Below are 15336 nucleotides of genomic sequence, written 5' to 3'. Positions count from 1 at the left end.
TCTTTCCTGAAACTTTCCTTACTGGTCCCCCCACTTGTCAGTCCTTCTTTGCAAAATTACCTTGCATTTTGTTTATATTTTTTGTCCTTATGTCTTCTGACAGAACTAGGACAGTGGCTTTATTTTGTTTATATAGGACTGGCATATAGTAGGAATTAAATGCTTGATTGATTGACTCACCTCCTAGTACTGACTTGTGTGTTTCTGTTTTAGGGTGTAATTGCTGCCATGAGAGATGGTTTTGGATTTATTAAGTGTGTGGATCGTGATGCCCGCATGTTCTTTCACTTCAGTGAAATTCTGGATGGAAACCAGCTCCATATTTCAGATGAAGTAGAATTTACTGTGGTTCCTGTGAGTAGTACAGTTTTTTGAGAAAAGTATGAGGATTGGTATTTTTTAATCTGCCTTTAAAAATTTTATTTAAAATGAGCCAAAAAAAACTTTCTTGTTTTGTAGGATATGCTGTCTGCCCAAAGAAATCATGCTATTCGGATTAAAAAGCTTCCTAAGGGCACTGTTTCATTCCACACCCATTCAGATCACCGCTTTGTTGGCACTGTAGAGAAAGAAGCCACTTTTGCCAATCCCAAAACCACTAGTCCAAATAAAGGAAAAGAAAAGGTAACTCTCCACATTTGGATAAACTTTTTTGTAAATATAAGAAAAGGATATAAAGATGCACATCTTTTCAAAATAATGTCATGTTAAGCAAAACAACAAAAATGTAGTATGTAGTATGATACTACATAATTTGAATACTTTATTCTTAGTATTTTTATCAGAATCCATGAAGTAATTTTTTTTTTTTTTTATTCATTTTTCCAAATTATCCCCTCCCTCCCTCCACTCCCTCCCCCCGATGGCAGGTAATCCCATACATTTTACATGTGTTACAATATAACCTAGATACAATATATGTGTGTAAATACCATTTTCTTGTTGCACATTAATTATTAGCTTCTGAAGGTATAAGTAACCTGGGTAGATAGACAGTAGTGCTAACAATTTACATTCGCTTCCCAGTGTTCCTTCTCTGGGTATAGTTATTTCTGTCCATCATTGATCAACTGGAAGTGAGTTGGATCTTCTTTATGTTGAAGATTTCCACTTCCATCAGAATACATCCTCATACAGTATTGTTGTTGAAGTGTATAGTGATCTTCTGGTTCTGCTCATTTCACTCAGCAACAGTTGATTTAAGTCTCTCCCATCCTCTGTATTCCTCCTGCTGGTCATTTCTTACAGAGCAATAATATTCCATAACCATGAAGTAATTTTTAGAGAAAATATTTTCTTTTTTTCCCTAATACGTGAAATTAGGTGCTAGAGAACAGCAAAAAGGCGTTTAACACGTAAAATTTTTTTTTTTTTTTTTTTTTTTAATAACTTTTCTTTTTTTTTCCCCCCTGAGGCTGGGGTTAAATGACTTGCCCAGGGTCACACACCTAGGAAGTGTTAAGTGTCTGAAACTTGATTTGAACTCGTGTACTCCTGAATTCAGGGCTGGTGCTTTATCCACTGTGCCACCTAGCCGCTCCCAATAACTTCTTATTTTCAAAATACATGCAAAAATAATTTTCAACATCCAGCTTTGCAAAACTTTGTGTTCCAAACTTTTCTCCCTCATTTCTCTCCCCTTCCCATAGATAGTAAGTAATCCAATATAGGTTAAACGTGTAATTTTTCTAAACCTATTTCTATATCATGTTGCACAAAGAAAAATTGGATCAAAAAGAAAAAAAAGTAAACAACAAAAACAACAAACAAGGTGAAAATACTAGTTGTGATCCACATTCAGTACTTAGATTCCTCTTTCTGGATGCAGATGGATCTGTCCAGCACAAGTCTATTAGAATTTGCCTGAATCACCTGATTATTGAGAAGAATCATATTCATCAGAGTTAATCATATAATCTTGCTGCTGCTGGGTACAATAATCTCTTGATTCTACTCATTTCACTTAGCATCAGTTCATGCAAGTCTCTCCAGGCATCTGTGATATCATCCTGCTTGACCGATGCTTATAGAACAATAATATTTCATAACATCCATATATTATAACTTACTCAGCTTTCCCTAACTGATGGACATCCACTTAGTTTCCAATTCCTTGCCACTATAAAAAGGACTGCTACAATCATTTTTGCATTTGACACATTTACTTTTGAAGTTTCTGAATTATCTATTCTTTGGGAGAGATGAGATTAAATGTTACATATTATTATGCATATTATAAATATATTTTTTTTAATTACAAAGCAGAGTATGCTTGCTGTTTTGCTTAGATTGCCTAGGTAACTGAAGACTGTTATGAATAAGTACAACAAATCATTGTTGTTGGTCAGAGGAGAGACCAAAGGCTGCCTTCCCTTTCTTCTGTTAGTATCCTAAGCTATATAAGTGTTGCTTATCCACAAAAAAACCTTTTAGCATTGCCTTTTGGCCTTAGATGTTAACCCTGGGACCTTGCAGTATGGCAACAGAGCATCTGCTCTGAAATATTCTGCCTAGCAATAAAGGCTTTGAATATAGGCTGCTGTCTAAGCACCATCCCAGTTAAGGGGGAGAGACTTTTCAACCTGAAGTCATGAGTCTTAAGTGATGGATTTTGTGGTGATTTGTTAAAGGAAGTATAAAATGGGTCTCAGTTCTTTGTGAGGGCCCCTTATTTATTGATGCTAAAATGGCAGAAACAGGAGGACAGATAATACTAAAGATCATGCAGTTTTAAAATTATCTTCAAATAGTGTTCTGGTAACCTTTCAAGATAGTTCAGTCAATGTGTGTGTATCTTGGTCTTGATTTGTATCTTGCCGTAGGACTCAGATGACTCTGAAGGGAAAAGTGAGGCAGGTGACCTTGCACAGCCTCCTTCACTTAAATCCATCTATCATGGTGCATATCATGCTGTCACTCCCCTAATGCCATAGTCCCAAGAGTTGGCACAGAAAGGATGAAAAATGTGTTGGTAAAAAGGCTTGCGACTTACCAATGGAGTAAATGATAAACTAAAGGCTTGTAAACTATTCAGATACTTCATTCCTGTATATTATGAATATCTCAGGAAGTTATGTAGCAAGTATCAAGCATCATTTATTTACCACCTCTTTGTCCCTATTGGCCCCCCTCCCAAAAAAGTAGATTCTCAGTGAAAGAGTATTTTTGAATGCCAGAATTATTTTTCAACTAATTAAAGCTAGAAATTCAGATCACTGTCAAATTTGAATAAAAATGAAGATACTATGTGCAATAATAGTAGCTCTGGTGTGACATTTATACAAGGTTTTTATCCTAGAAAATGGGTAAAGGACTTTGATTTGGTCTTTTTTTAAGAGAAACTGTACTTTGTCACTAGCCAAAAAAATATTGAAACATATAAGCCATTAATGTCTTATGAAAGTGTATGGCATCATCAGTTTAGAATATAAATTCACTTGCTGAATATTTTTAGGAAGATGATGCAAAAATAAACCAAGAAGTGGAACAACAAGACTATAAAGTATTTGGTGTGAGGTGCAATTGTCCCATATTTTCCCCCAAAGAATTTCCATGGTAAAAGTGTAACGACAGCAAATAGACAGCATTTCTACATTGCTCATAGAAGCTCTTCTCCTGCATTGTCAGTAGGTGGGTTGTGCCTGACGAGAGCCAAGTATCCAACAGAGACATGTGAGCCCTAAAAGGTTTTGCCAGTATAAGGACATCCTATGCATTCTTCAAATGGAAATAAGATTTTATTGAGAAAGAGATTTGGCAGATTTTTTACAGACAACATTGAATGTGGATTACTGCAGAGTCATGAGAGCCTGATGTTCTTCAGCCTGGCAATGTAGATGGCTGAAGAACTGGGCCCAGAATTTAAGAATAGTTGGATTGCTTTTAAGAAGTTGAAAATCAGGGGCTGTTAGGTGGCGCAGTGAGCACCAGAATTGAAGTCAGGAGGACTTGAGTTCAAATGTGGTCTCAGATACTTAATACTTCCTGGTTGTGTGACCCTGGAAAACCCCAATTGCCTCAGCAAAAGCAAAAACAAAAAAAGGAAGTTGTATATCAGAGTAATGCTTCAACTTGCCATCCAGCTTAGGATCTTTAAGTTCCAAGACCTTATGGATTCTGGTAGCATCTTTGAAAAGCACAAGTTCGATTTCCCCTTGATATTCCCATGACAGAATCTATTTGAATTGTGTAATCTACAATTTTTCCAAAACAAGACAGGTATTCAGTGAGGCCTTTCTTACTCATATCTCAGCTTATATCATTCTGCTGGGCTTTGTTCACATTGATTTTGGAGCCCTCAGGGAACTTCTCAGTGTTGCCATATTTTTTCACATCTTCCATGGAAATGGGGCTGTTGGCAGGGACAGGTAGAATGGAGAGGGAGTCACAGTGGCAGCACATTGGATTTAAAATGGTAGAACCACCACCTTTTTAACACCACTCTCCTGGTGATGCTATGTATCTGTCAATCCTAGAATACCATGATTTCAGAAGAATCAAAACTGGAAGTGTTCCAAAGAACATGGGAAGATGAATGATGAAGATAATAATTATATACTTTAGTATCCTACCAAGAATAATTTGCAGAATCAGAGAATGTAAAGAATCTCAATTTTGAGAAGGATACCAGTGGTATATCATGGTATATCATGGTATATATTCTGTTATCAAAGCAGATTTTTTTTTCCCCTGAGGCATTTGGGGTTAAGACTTGCCCAGGGTCACACAACCAGGAAGTGTTGTGTCTGAGCTCAGATTTGAACTCAGATCCTCCTGACTCCAGGGCTGGTGCTCTGTCCACTGTACTATCTAGCTGCCCCCTCCCTCTCTGAAAGTAGAATCTTTTCTGCCATGTGATACTGTGAGCTAAATTATCTTGTAATCCTTTTAAAATCCCCCAAAGTTTTTGAATACTGTCTAGCCATGCTTTCCTCCCTCCCAATGTTGTATTTTATTAATGATGTTGATTGAGGTGGGGAAATGACTCTTTTGCATTTAACCCAATTAATTCCATGTTAAATAATTTGTTTCTATGTTTTTAGATTGTCATACTCTTGCAATTTTGTATGTGGTCTGAATCTTTATCCAAGTTGTTGATATAAATGTTAAAAACATAGCAACATACATTTTCTATGGTATTGTCCTGGAGACCTACTTCCAGGGTGATATTGAACTAGTAATTACTCTTTGGAGCCATTTATCCAGTTCTAAGTAACACCATGAAAATTATAGGAAAGACTTGATTTTAACTTTAATAACTTGCTTTGTTAAAATATAGGTAAACTAATATCCCCTTGTTTCCCAAATTAGTGACCTCATTTTTAAAAATGAAGGCATGCCTGGTATGACATTTATTAGCTTTTTTAAAATCATTGCTCTTTTTTCTAGATGTTCACTTTTACTGAGGAGTATTATGCCTTCTAGAGCTATAAACAATATATTTGGATATGAGAACTAGCATAACATACATTCTTAAGAATATGTATTTACAGAAAAGGAAATGGGCCCCCTAGGTAGCAAGAATAAGGGAGAAGAGAAGGACTAACTATATTGATATCGACAAAAATACTAAATGACCTTAAAAAAAAAGTTTTACTCTGGTAGATTCTTTATAGAGCTCTTTTGAAAGCACATGAACTACAATTGCATAGGATGAGAAGGCATAGATGGGTTATCATTTGTACTGGTAGGTGCCATATTTACGTGGCTAATAATTATGAAGTGTTAACTTAAAAATATCTTAGTGTCTGTTTTAAACTACTAAAATATGTGCAACAGTGCCTACCCACAATTCCTAGTTAATCTTGTAAATTATTAGTTTCAAATATTTCATGGGGAAAATATTACTTGAACTAGGCCTTGAAGAATGCTAATCAGTAGATGAAGAGGATGGAAAGGGATTTCCAGTTTGTGGGGTGACAAGGGTGAGCATGTTTTTATTATTTTGTTTTTTAAATACTTCTTTCCTAAATAGCAAAATGTGAGAGAATGTTCTGCAACTGAAAAACTCCATTAGAAGTATTTGTTAAGCCTGTTTTTAGACAAGACCTGTCTTACCCAGATGAATGCCAACAGTCTTTTAAAGGACTCCTTACTTAGAAGTCTAGAGCCAAGCTTCATATTTTCCTATAGCCCATCACTAATTTTTTTCCCATTGGTATCTTGCAAATCTCACCATGGTACTTTTTTTGGTTTTAGGAGGCTGAAGATGGAATTATTGTGTATGATGACTGTGGGGTGAAACTGACCATTGCATATCAAGCCAAGGATCTGGAAGGCTCCACTCCTCCTCAGATAGGAGATAAGGCAAAGACATCTTTACTATTTTAAGGGATGAATGTTTAAAAATGTTAGAAGAATGTTGTTGGTGTTTTAACCAAGTCTTACTACTCATGAAGCATTACAAAAGTAAAAAGTTTCCCTTTTTTGTAGCTCCAAATTTTCATTTGGCTTTGTTGTAAAAGGAAAAGAAAAACTATACAATACATACACACACACACACATATATGTTGGCAAATGATGCCATCTTACAAAATAGTTAAGTGAATATGACTGATCTGGGCCCTGCCTTTAATGGAGTGGCAGTTCCATCAGGAAATTACCAAATAAAGATGCTACAGAGATACCCCTCTCTAATTGTGAAGGCAGCTAGAGTTAAAGTTCTGGTTTTTAGAAAGAAATAAGATTGATTTCAGAAGGTAAAAATAATCTGGGAAGAAAAACAAAAAAAATTGCTTACAGTTTACACTCATTTCCCAGTGTTCCTTTTCTGGGTGTAGCTGATTCTGTCCATCATTGATCAATTGGAATTGGATTAGCTCTTCTCTATGTTGAAGATATTCCATCCCACTCCATCCATTCCACTTCCATCAGAATACATTCTCATACAGTATCATTGTTGAAGTGTATAATGATCTCCTAGTTCTGCTTGTTTCACTCAGCATCAGTTGATATAAGTCTCTCCAAGCCTCTCTGTATTCCTGAAGGAAGATTGATTTCAAAGTGACAGACATTTAGTGGCAAGATTTCATTCAAGTAGAGAGAACTGGTTTTCTTTCATTCAGATACAATTAATGTAAGAAACCATTTTAGCTTCAAAATAAGAAACTGAGCCAAGTGCTAGGCAAGAGTCACACCATAACTTGCTAACTATGAGTTTACCTCTCTCCAGGAGTAGAATTTTTATTTGGTTTGTTTGTTCTTACTTTCATGAACTTTACTATTAAACTTTATTCTGGACTGCATAGTGGAATAAGCTCCTGAGTTGAAAGTTTCTCTTAGAGGACACTTAGTGTTCTTGGTCTCCAGGAATAAATAACAGAATATTTGGAAACTTTAACTGTTATATGGAAGTAAAGGATTAAAAGGGTCTTTTGGTATTCTGAAGCACAGAGATTTTGAATGATGCTCAAGGTACTCAGAAGGGGTAGGCCTAGTGATGATCATAAATCACATCAAAAGTACCATCAAAGAGAGGAAATCATGTGGGACAAAACTAAAGGATTGTGCTTTAGGAGAAATAAGAATCATTTTTGTAAGAAATTTCCTTGACTATGCAGTGACAGAAGAGTGAACACAATCTTTGGAACTTGCAAAAGGATCTCAATTTTGTGTTGAGGTGACTTGGATATGTCAAAAGTACTTCACTACTCATGAACATCCTTGTTTTTCATAGGTTGAATTTAGTGTAAGTGAAACAAAGAGGACTGGTCAGCAGACAGCAACTTGTGTCCGACTTTTAGGTCGTAACTCCAATGCCAAGAGGCTCTTGGGTTATGTGGCAACCCTGAAGGATAATTTTGGATTTATTGAAACAGCCAATCATGATAAGGAAATCTTTTTCCATTACAGGTAAATAAATCCTTTTATCATGTTAGAACTTAAAGGGACCTCAAGGATTATCTGGTTCTCCTTGTTTAATTCTTTGCCCTATAATAAGAATCACGTTTCATATCAAATCCTTCATTAATTTAAGGACTGTATAAATATCAGCAGTCTTATTGAGTTAGGTACTAGTTTGTGTGGACCTGGAGAGGTGCTGCAGTCCAATAAATTTTGTCTTCTATAAGGGATGTTTATAGTTTATACTAATTCAGAACATTGTTTCCTCCCCAACAGTGAGTTCTCTGGTGATGTCGATAGCCTGGAACTGGGGGACATGGTCGAATACAGCTTGTCAAAAGGCAAAGGCAACAAAGTCAGTGCGGAAAAGGTGAACAAAACACACTCAGGTAATGATTCTGTGACTATTACTCAACTACTAGTTTTGATAAAAAATAAACATTTTATTTCTCGTTTGGGGGGAATTTGTAAGATTATTTTCAATCTTTAAAAACAACCCCAACCCATCTTATCGAGGGAAAGCTTTTACCAGAAAATTAGTTTTAGCTTCATGGTTATTCCTATAATATTATTTACTGACCCAGGAAGTGACTTTTCTGGAACACAAGGTCCTTTCATCTCACTATTGATATCCTTTTTCATGCAAGTCCTTTTAACAGAACAAAACTGTTTCCCTACCAAAGCCTTTTACTTTGTTACTTGATAAAATACACAAATTAAATTATCTTTAGACTGTGGAGAGCAAAGAAATTTGCTTTTAAAAATATTTGACTGGCAGACCTGGAATTTCATCATGAAGGGAACTCCCTCTGACAGGAAAGATCTATATAACTTTTGCATTTCTGCTACCTCTATCTGATTTAGTCTTTAGATAAGTGTTACAGGGGCATTGAGTGATATAATGCCGTAGCCTTGATCCTACATCTTGTATATACCTTGGAAGCAAAGTCTTTATGACTCCAGTCCACTACAACACGTGGAGCTTCTAAATGCATTTATAGGAAGTAACCTTGTCTTCCTTATCTACCGCCCCTAATTCCTTTGCCTCTTGATAAAATCCATTATAATGAGTCTTTTTTTTCCCTAATTATAACTTTATTGACAGAACATATGCTTGAGTAATTTTTTACAACATTATCTCTTGCACTCACTTCTGTTCCGACGTTTCCCTTCCCTCCTTCCACCTTCTCCCCTAGATGGCAGGCAGTCTTATACATGTTAAATATGTTATAGTATATCCTAGATACAATATGTGTGGGGGACCGAACAGTTCTCTTGTTGCACAGGGAGAATTGGATTCAGAAGATAATAAATAACCTGGGAAGAAAAAGGAAAATGCAAACATTTTACACTCGTTTCTCAGTGTTCCTTTTCTGGGTGTAGCTGATTTTGTCCATCATTGATCAGTTGGAACTGGGTTAGATCTTCTCTTTGTCAAAGATAACTTCCATCAGAATATATCCTCATACAGTATCGTTGTAGAAATGTATAATCTCCTCGTTCTGCTCATTTCACTTCTTAGCATCGGTTCATTTAAATCTCTCCAAACTTCTCTATATTCATTCTGCTGGTCATTTCTTACAGAACAATCATATTCTATAGCATTCATATACCACAATTTACCCAGCCATTCTCCAATTGATGGGCATTGATTCATTTTCCAGTTTCTAGCCATTACACAGAGGGCTGCCACAAACATTTTGGCACATACAGATCCCTTTCCCTTCTTTAGTATTTCTTTGGGATATAAGCCCAATAGTAGCACTGCTGGATCAAAGGGTATGCACAGTTTGATAACTTTTTGGCCGTAATTCCAGATTGTTCTCCAGAATGGTTGGATTCGTTCAAAACTCCACTAGCAATGCATCAATGTCCCTGTTTTCCCGCATCCCCTCCAAAATTCATCATATAATAGTAGTCTTAAAGGGTGATTGTCAAAAATTAGTAAAAGCTGTACTTAATACTTTCTGGGAACTTTATTCTTATGCAAAAGCAATAACATTACTGTTCTCTTTACATTACATTAATTTTTATCAATTGGATTAGATCTATATGAAGGATTAAGATCATTTTTGCAATTCTCTCGATTTTGAAGCAGTCAAATTAGGATTAGAATTTTCTGTTTCAAAATTTCCTTTCCCAAATAAAGGTCATTGTTCTTATTTATTAGCTGCAGTAAATTTGTGGAGCTTTTTGATCTGATAGGAGCTGTTTTTTTTTTTTTTTTTTTTTTTTTTTTTTTTTTTTTTTTTGTAGTTAATGGCACGACTGAGGAAGCTGATCCAACCATCTACTCGGGTAAAGTCATCCGCCCCCTGAGGAGTGTGGATCCAACCCAGACTGAATACCAAGGCATGATTGAGATCGTGGAAGAGGGTAAGGGCTTCCCTGTCTGCATTCCTCACATGAGTGGTTGCAAGCTTTAAAATATTAGCTAGTGTATGTTTATTGCAGCCATCTCAGATTAATTCATGTGCCGAACTGAAGAGAACCAAGGGACTTGCTGCCTTGCATAATCTTGCTACTCTGAAATGAAAGATTAGAACAAATTAGAATCTGGGTTATCTTTGATACATTGCATTAATTCGTTATACTTGTCATTTCCCTAGTGACAAAGAAATACAAGCAGAAATACTTCTGTCTGGTTAGACCTTTGCTTTCTTCCTGGAGGAAGATGGGGCTGGTTTTTTTGACATTCTTGTTTTTCCAGGTTCTCAGCTGATTTTTCCCAATTCTCAGACTTCAGCTTCCTTTTAGTCACCTTTCAATAGTAACTTTATATATGCTTTTTGTCCTGCTTATCCTCCACGTCACTTCATATACATCTTTACACAATTCTCTTAACTGTACAATAATCCTTCACATTTATAGGGGATTTTTTTTTTTTTTTTTTTTGATAAACATTGCCTCTGTTTCTATCTTGTACTAAAATTTCTCAATCAAAGATTATGGACAATTCAGTCACTTTTGTTGCTTAACTACTTTATAATTTGAAATGTAAGTTAGTTGGACTCCTACCAGTTCCAGCAACAGTGCATTTAAATGTGCCTGTATTCCTACTGCCCCTCCAGTCTTGTTACAAGGGGTAAGGTGAGATGTTGGAACTATTATGTGTTTCTCTTACTTTTAGTGACCCAGAGCATAGTTTCACATGGTCATTTATAGTTTGAAAATCTTTTGAAAACTGCTTGTTTATATACTTTTAATTGCCTTACCTGTTGATGTAGTTTATTATCTTTTTTACTTTTTAAGTCTTATTCATTCTTTGGTTAAGAATTCTCCTATTTTAAAAAGTTATTTCAAGTTGTGAGTAGACTGTTACAAGTCACAAGACTGCATACACATAACCAAAAGTTAGTGCCACATTACAGTGTGACCCTTCATGATTTATGTATGTAGTGATTAGAAGCAATTCACATAATTTTTATTTTTATACTTTTGTCATATTTTCATAATTTTTCTGTTACCTTTAAGTAGCCTCAATGTTGACAGACTTTGTTAATGGCATAAATATGTTCTGGTATCATGTTATGACAAAACTAAGGTTCTTTATTCTTAATCTCAGCAGACTAAATTCCTTGTGTGTCCTCCCCTTTCCCCTACTCCAGAACTGAGGATCTTCAGTTCACCTTAATTTTCTTCCATTTGGATCCATTCATGCCCTCTGACATCATCAACAGTACAGGTCTTTACTCCCATCCAAGAACGTGAGGTGACAGGACCTCTGAAATGAGGCAATGGTTTACAAGTAGCCTTCTACACATGGGCTGCCAAGGAGCCCTAGCCCACTTCCACCTCTCTTCTCTAAGTGAATGATTCTCTACATGTGTTGTTTTTCCCTCAGGAGACTTTTAAAGAATAAAATTACTGGGAACTGGTAGAGAAGAGGACAAGAGGTGTTGGATACCTTAAATGGTAGAGGGAGATGGATTGACTATAACCAGTGAACTGATAGTACCAAATAGTCTCTTTTTCTTTTTTTTTTTTTTTCCCCCCCTGATTTGATATCTATACAACACATTTATTTAGATTATTTCTGGCTTTTGTTTTTCCATCGGATTGAATTTTTCATCAGACAGAATTATAATATTGAAAAGGGACTCTTTAAGATTTTCTCAATCTCAGGCTAAACAGTGCATAACAGAAGACTATTTAAGTACACAAAATTTTTTTACCTTCAATTTAGCCTAACATATTCCTATTTTCTTTCATTTTTGTGCAGACCCCAAATAAAGTACACAGGGAGATTTTTTTCCCTTGTGCGTGCACTCACCCTGCTTAGCAAGACCATCTAAGGTATAATAGCAATGAACTAAAATCTTTTTAAATGTTCTTTTACCTTTGCTAGTAAAATGCTGGCAATTTTCAATTCTGCTTATATTTTTGGCAGGATTTAACACTTTGGCTTAGATAGCTTCACAATGTGAAATTCTAAAGGTGTTTTTTATTTTGTTTTGTTTTTTGCTGAGGCAATTGGGGCTAAGTGGCTTGCTCAGGGTCACTCAGCTAGGAAGTGTTAAGTATCTGAGCCCAGATTCGAACTCAGGTCCTCCTGACTTCAGGGATGGTGCTCTATCCACTGCACCACCTAGCTGCCCTAAAGATTCTTTTAAATTTATTATTTAGAAAACTTAGGTCTTATGAATATACTTAAAGTTACAGCATGGATGACAAGTGACAAAATTCTGAATTTCTCTCCTAGGGGACATGAAAGGTGAGGTCTATCCATTTGGCATTATCGGGATGGCTAACAAAGGGGATTGCCTTCAGAAGGGGGAAAGTGTCAAATTCCAGTTGTGTGTCCTGGGTCAGAATGCACAAACAATGGCCTACAACATCACACCCCTGCGCCGGGCCACTGTGGAGTGTGTGAAGGATCAGGTAAAATCTAAATCCCAATCCTGATGTGATGTGTTTTGAAATATTTTATTTGCCAGATAGTAGATGTTTTCACTGTATTAATTAAACTATGATCTCTTATTCTGGGTCTCTGTTTCATGAGATCTTTGCTGGCCTGAGGTTATGTTCTTATGATGATGTGTTTTTTGTTTCAGTTTGGCTTCATTAACTATGAGGTGGGAGACAGCAAGAAACTCTTTTTCCATGTGAAGGAAGTTCAGGATGGCATTGAGCTACAGGCTGGAGATGAGGTGGAATTCTCAGTGATTCTTAATCAGCGTACTGGCAAGTGCAGTGCCTGCAATGTCTGGCGAGTCTGGTGAGTGTCTCCTTTGATTAGGTCTTATATTCATTTAACACTTATTAACTTATACTGTGTACAAGGCAATGTGTTTAGTTAGAAATCCATAACCAGAAAAAGAATTCTTGTCCTCAAAACAGCTTACATAACATTGGCAGAGACAATATGTACCAATGGAAGTGTATTCAGGATGAACACAAGTATAATTAAGGTTCTTAGTATTTGGGAGATTAGAAAAGGCTTGGTATATATGAGCATGCTTGAGCTACATATTGAAGGAAAAGTAGTGTTCATGGCAAGAATGGCCATGCAAAAGGAGTCATGAAGAGGAAGAGAGAGAGAGAGAGAAAAAAAACCTTAGTATTGAGGAAAAGTAATGTGTAATGGTTTGGAAAGATAGATTATAGGGCTAAGATGTGAAGGGCTTTAAACGCCAGACAAGTTATTAAGTGCCTTCTATAGTTGGCTAAATGGCATAATGTCTATTAATACAGCCTAAAGTCAAAAATATCTGAGTTTAAATTTGTCCTCGGACATTAGTTTTGTAACTCTAGTTAACCTGTTTGCCTCAGTTTCCTCATCTATAAAATGAGAATAATAGAAGCACTTATTTCCTAGGTTTGTTAGAAGGATCAAATGAGATAATAATTGTAAAGTGTTTTAAGTACATATAAAGTGCTGTATAAATATTAGCTATTATTTATTATAACGCACTATGCACATGTTGGCATACAAAGAAAGGCAAAGACGATCACTGCCCTCAAGGTGCTCTCAATCTGATGGGGGAAATAATATGCAAATAAGTATGTATGCATGTACACATGTACAGGGATAAATTTGAGATGAACCTAGGGAAGGCACGAGCATTAAAGGAAGAGTAAGAGAGACTCCAGAAGAGAGTATTTTAATTGAGACTTGAAGAAAGCCTGGGGGGGAAGGAGATGGAGGAGGGCCTTCTACATGTGTCCCTGGATTGGAATACATAGAAGAGAGTACAGTGTCAGAAGAATAGAAAGGTAAATATTTATGAATAAAAGCTTATTTCATATTGAATCTGATAGGAAGTCAGTATAAATTCTTGAATTAGGAGAGTGACATGGTCAGATCCCTGCTCAGTGAAAATTTCTTTGGCAACTGAGTAAAGGAAGCATAGGGGGAACTAGGGTAAGGACCATGTAAATAGAGGGGGCTGATGGGAGGTTGTGGTAGAATTAGAAGTGGCAAGAAGCAGGTAATTATCTATACTAGATGAGCTGATAGTGAACAGTGTAGGGTAATGCTGAGGTTATGAATTTGAGAGCCTGGGGAAATAGTGATGTCCTCAATATATACGTGAGTTTGGGAGAAGGTTGGGTTTAAGGTCAAAGTGGAAGACCATGTCATTTGGGATATCCATGTGGAATATCCATTTCAAAATACTTAACAGTGACGTGGAGGTGCTGTTCAGGAGTGAGGCTGGGTGTATAGATTTGGAAGTTGTCTGGAAAGAAATATTAATGCCTAAAAAAGCAAATTAATTATTCAAGGAGAAGATAGAGAAAAAAGGTGAGACAGCATTTTGGGGTATGCTCATCATTAGAGTGAAATTTACTCAGAAATTAAGTGCCTCTTATGTGCTGGAAACTGATATTAGCTATATAAAGACAAGGGGAACAGTCTTTTGCCCTTGGAAGTTTGCATTCTGTTAGGAGAGAAATTCTTCTGAAGTATATAATCTGTAAACAAGTAAATGGGAGAAAATGGGAAGGAGGATAGCACTTAGAACAGCTTTCCTTCCTGGGAACATGGCAAGAAAGGCCTGCTGGAGATGACATCGGAGCTCATATAGAGGAGGAAGTGAAATTAAGAGCTTCATCCTGGGCAGAAGTGGGGTAAGAAAGCCTGGGAAAAATGAGCACAGGATTGGAAGGGCAAAGAGTCTTCCAGCTGGGTCGAAAGTTGGTGTGGAGAAAAATGGAAGTCATGTGGAATAAGCCTTTAAAAGGTATATGGGGATGGATCTTAAAGGCCAAGAAAAATATTATCACCCAAAGCGCAATAATATTTAGCCATTAGGGTTTACTATCACCTATACCCTCCATATCTGTTTGGGGTTGTTCAAAACATTGCTTTGATATTACCTTGGACAAATCACCTCACTTCTGGGCATTCATTTCCTCATTATTCAAATGAGAGTTTTGGATCAGATGATCTTAGTTTAGTTTAGATCTTAGTTTAGGTTCCTATGACCTTTTACAAATGTGTACATTTTAAGACTCTACTAGTTATTACCTGTTTTATTTGTTTTTATTTCT

The 15336-nt window shown here is 36.3% G+C and overlaps 1 protein-coding gene across 4 annotated transcripts in view; it reads left to right on the top strand.

Moving 5' to 3' along the window:
* The window catches only part of CSDE1 (cold shock domain containing E1), a 38960-nt gene that overhangs the window by 21942 nt on the left and 1682 nt on the right, over positions 1-15336 (top strand). For all 4 annotated transcript variants that reach the window (XM_074263137.1, XM_074263136.1, XM_074263139.1 and 1 more), the window contains 8 exons: positions 214-354; positions 460-624; positions 6199-6306; positions 7676-7851; positions 8119-8231; positions 10099-10218; positions 12545-12723; positions 12897-13060. In XM_074263137.1, coding sequence (XP_074119238.1) covers positions 214-354; positions 460-624; positions 6199-6306; positions 7676-7851; positions 8119-8231; positions 10099-10218; positions 12545-12723; positions 12897-13060 — 1166 coding nt within the window. The remainder of the gene's footprint in view (positions 1-213; positions 355-459; positions 625-6198; positions 6307-7675; positions 7852-8118; positions 8232-10098; positions 10219-12544; positions 12724-12896; positions 13061-15336) is intronic.

This window comes from Sminthopsis crassicaudata, chromosome 4, assembly GCF_048593235.1.
Source record: "Sminthopsis crassicaudata isolate SCR6 chromosome 4, ASM4859323v1, whole genome shotgun sequence".
NCBI lineage: Eukaryota > Metazoa > Chordata > Mammalia > Dasyuromorphia > Dasyuridae > Sminthopsis > Sminthopsis crassicaudata.
Note: the sequence above shows the minus strand (reverse complement) of the source record. Positions and strands in the feature narration are given on the sequence as shown.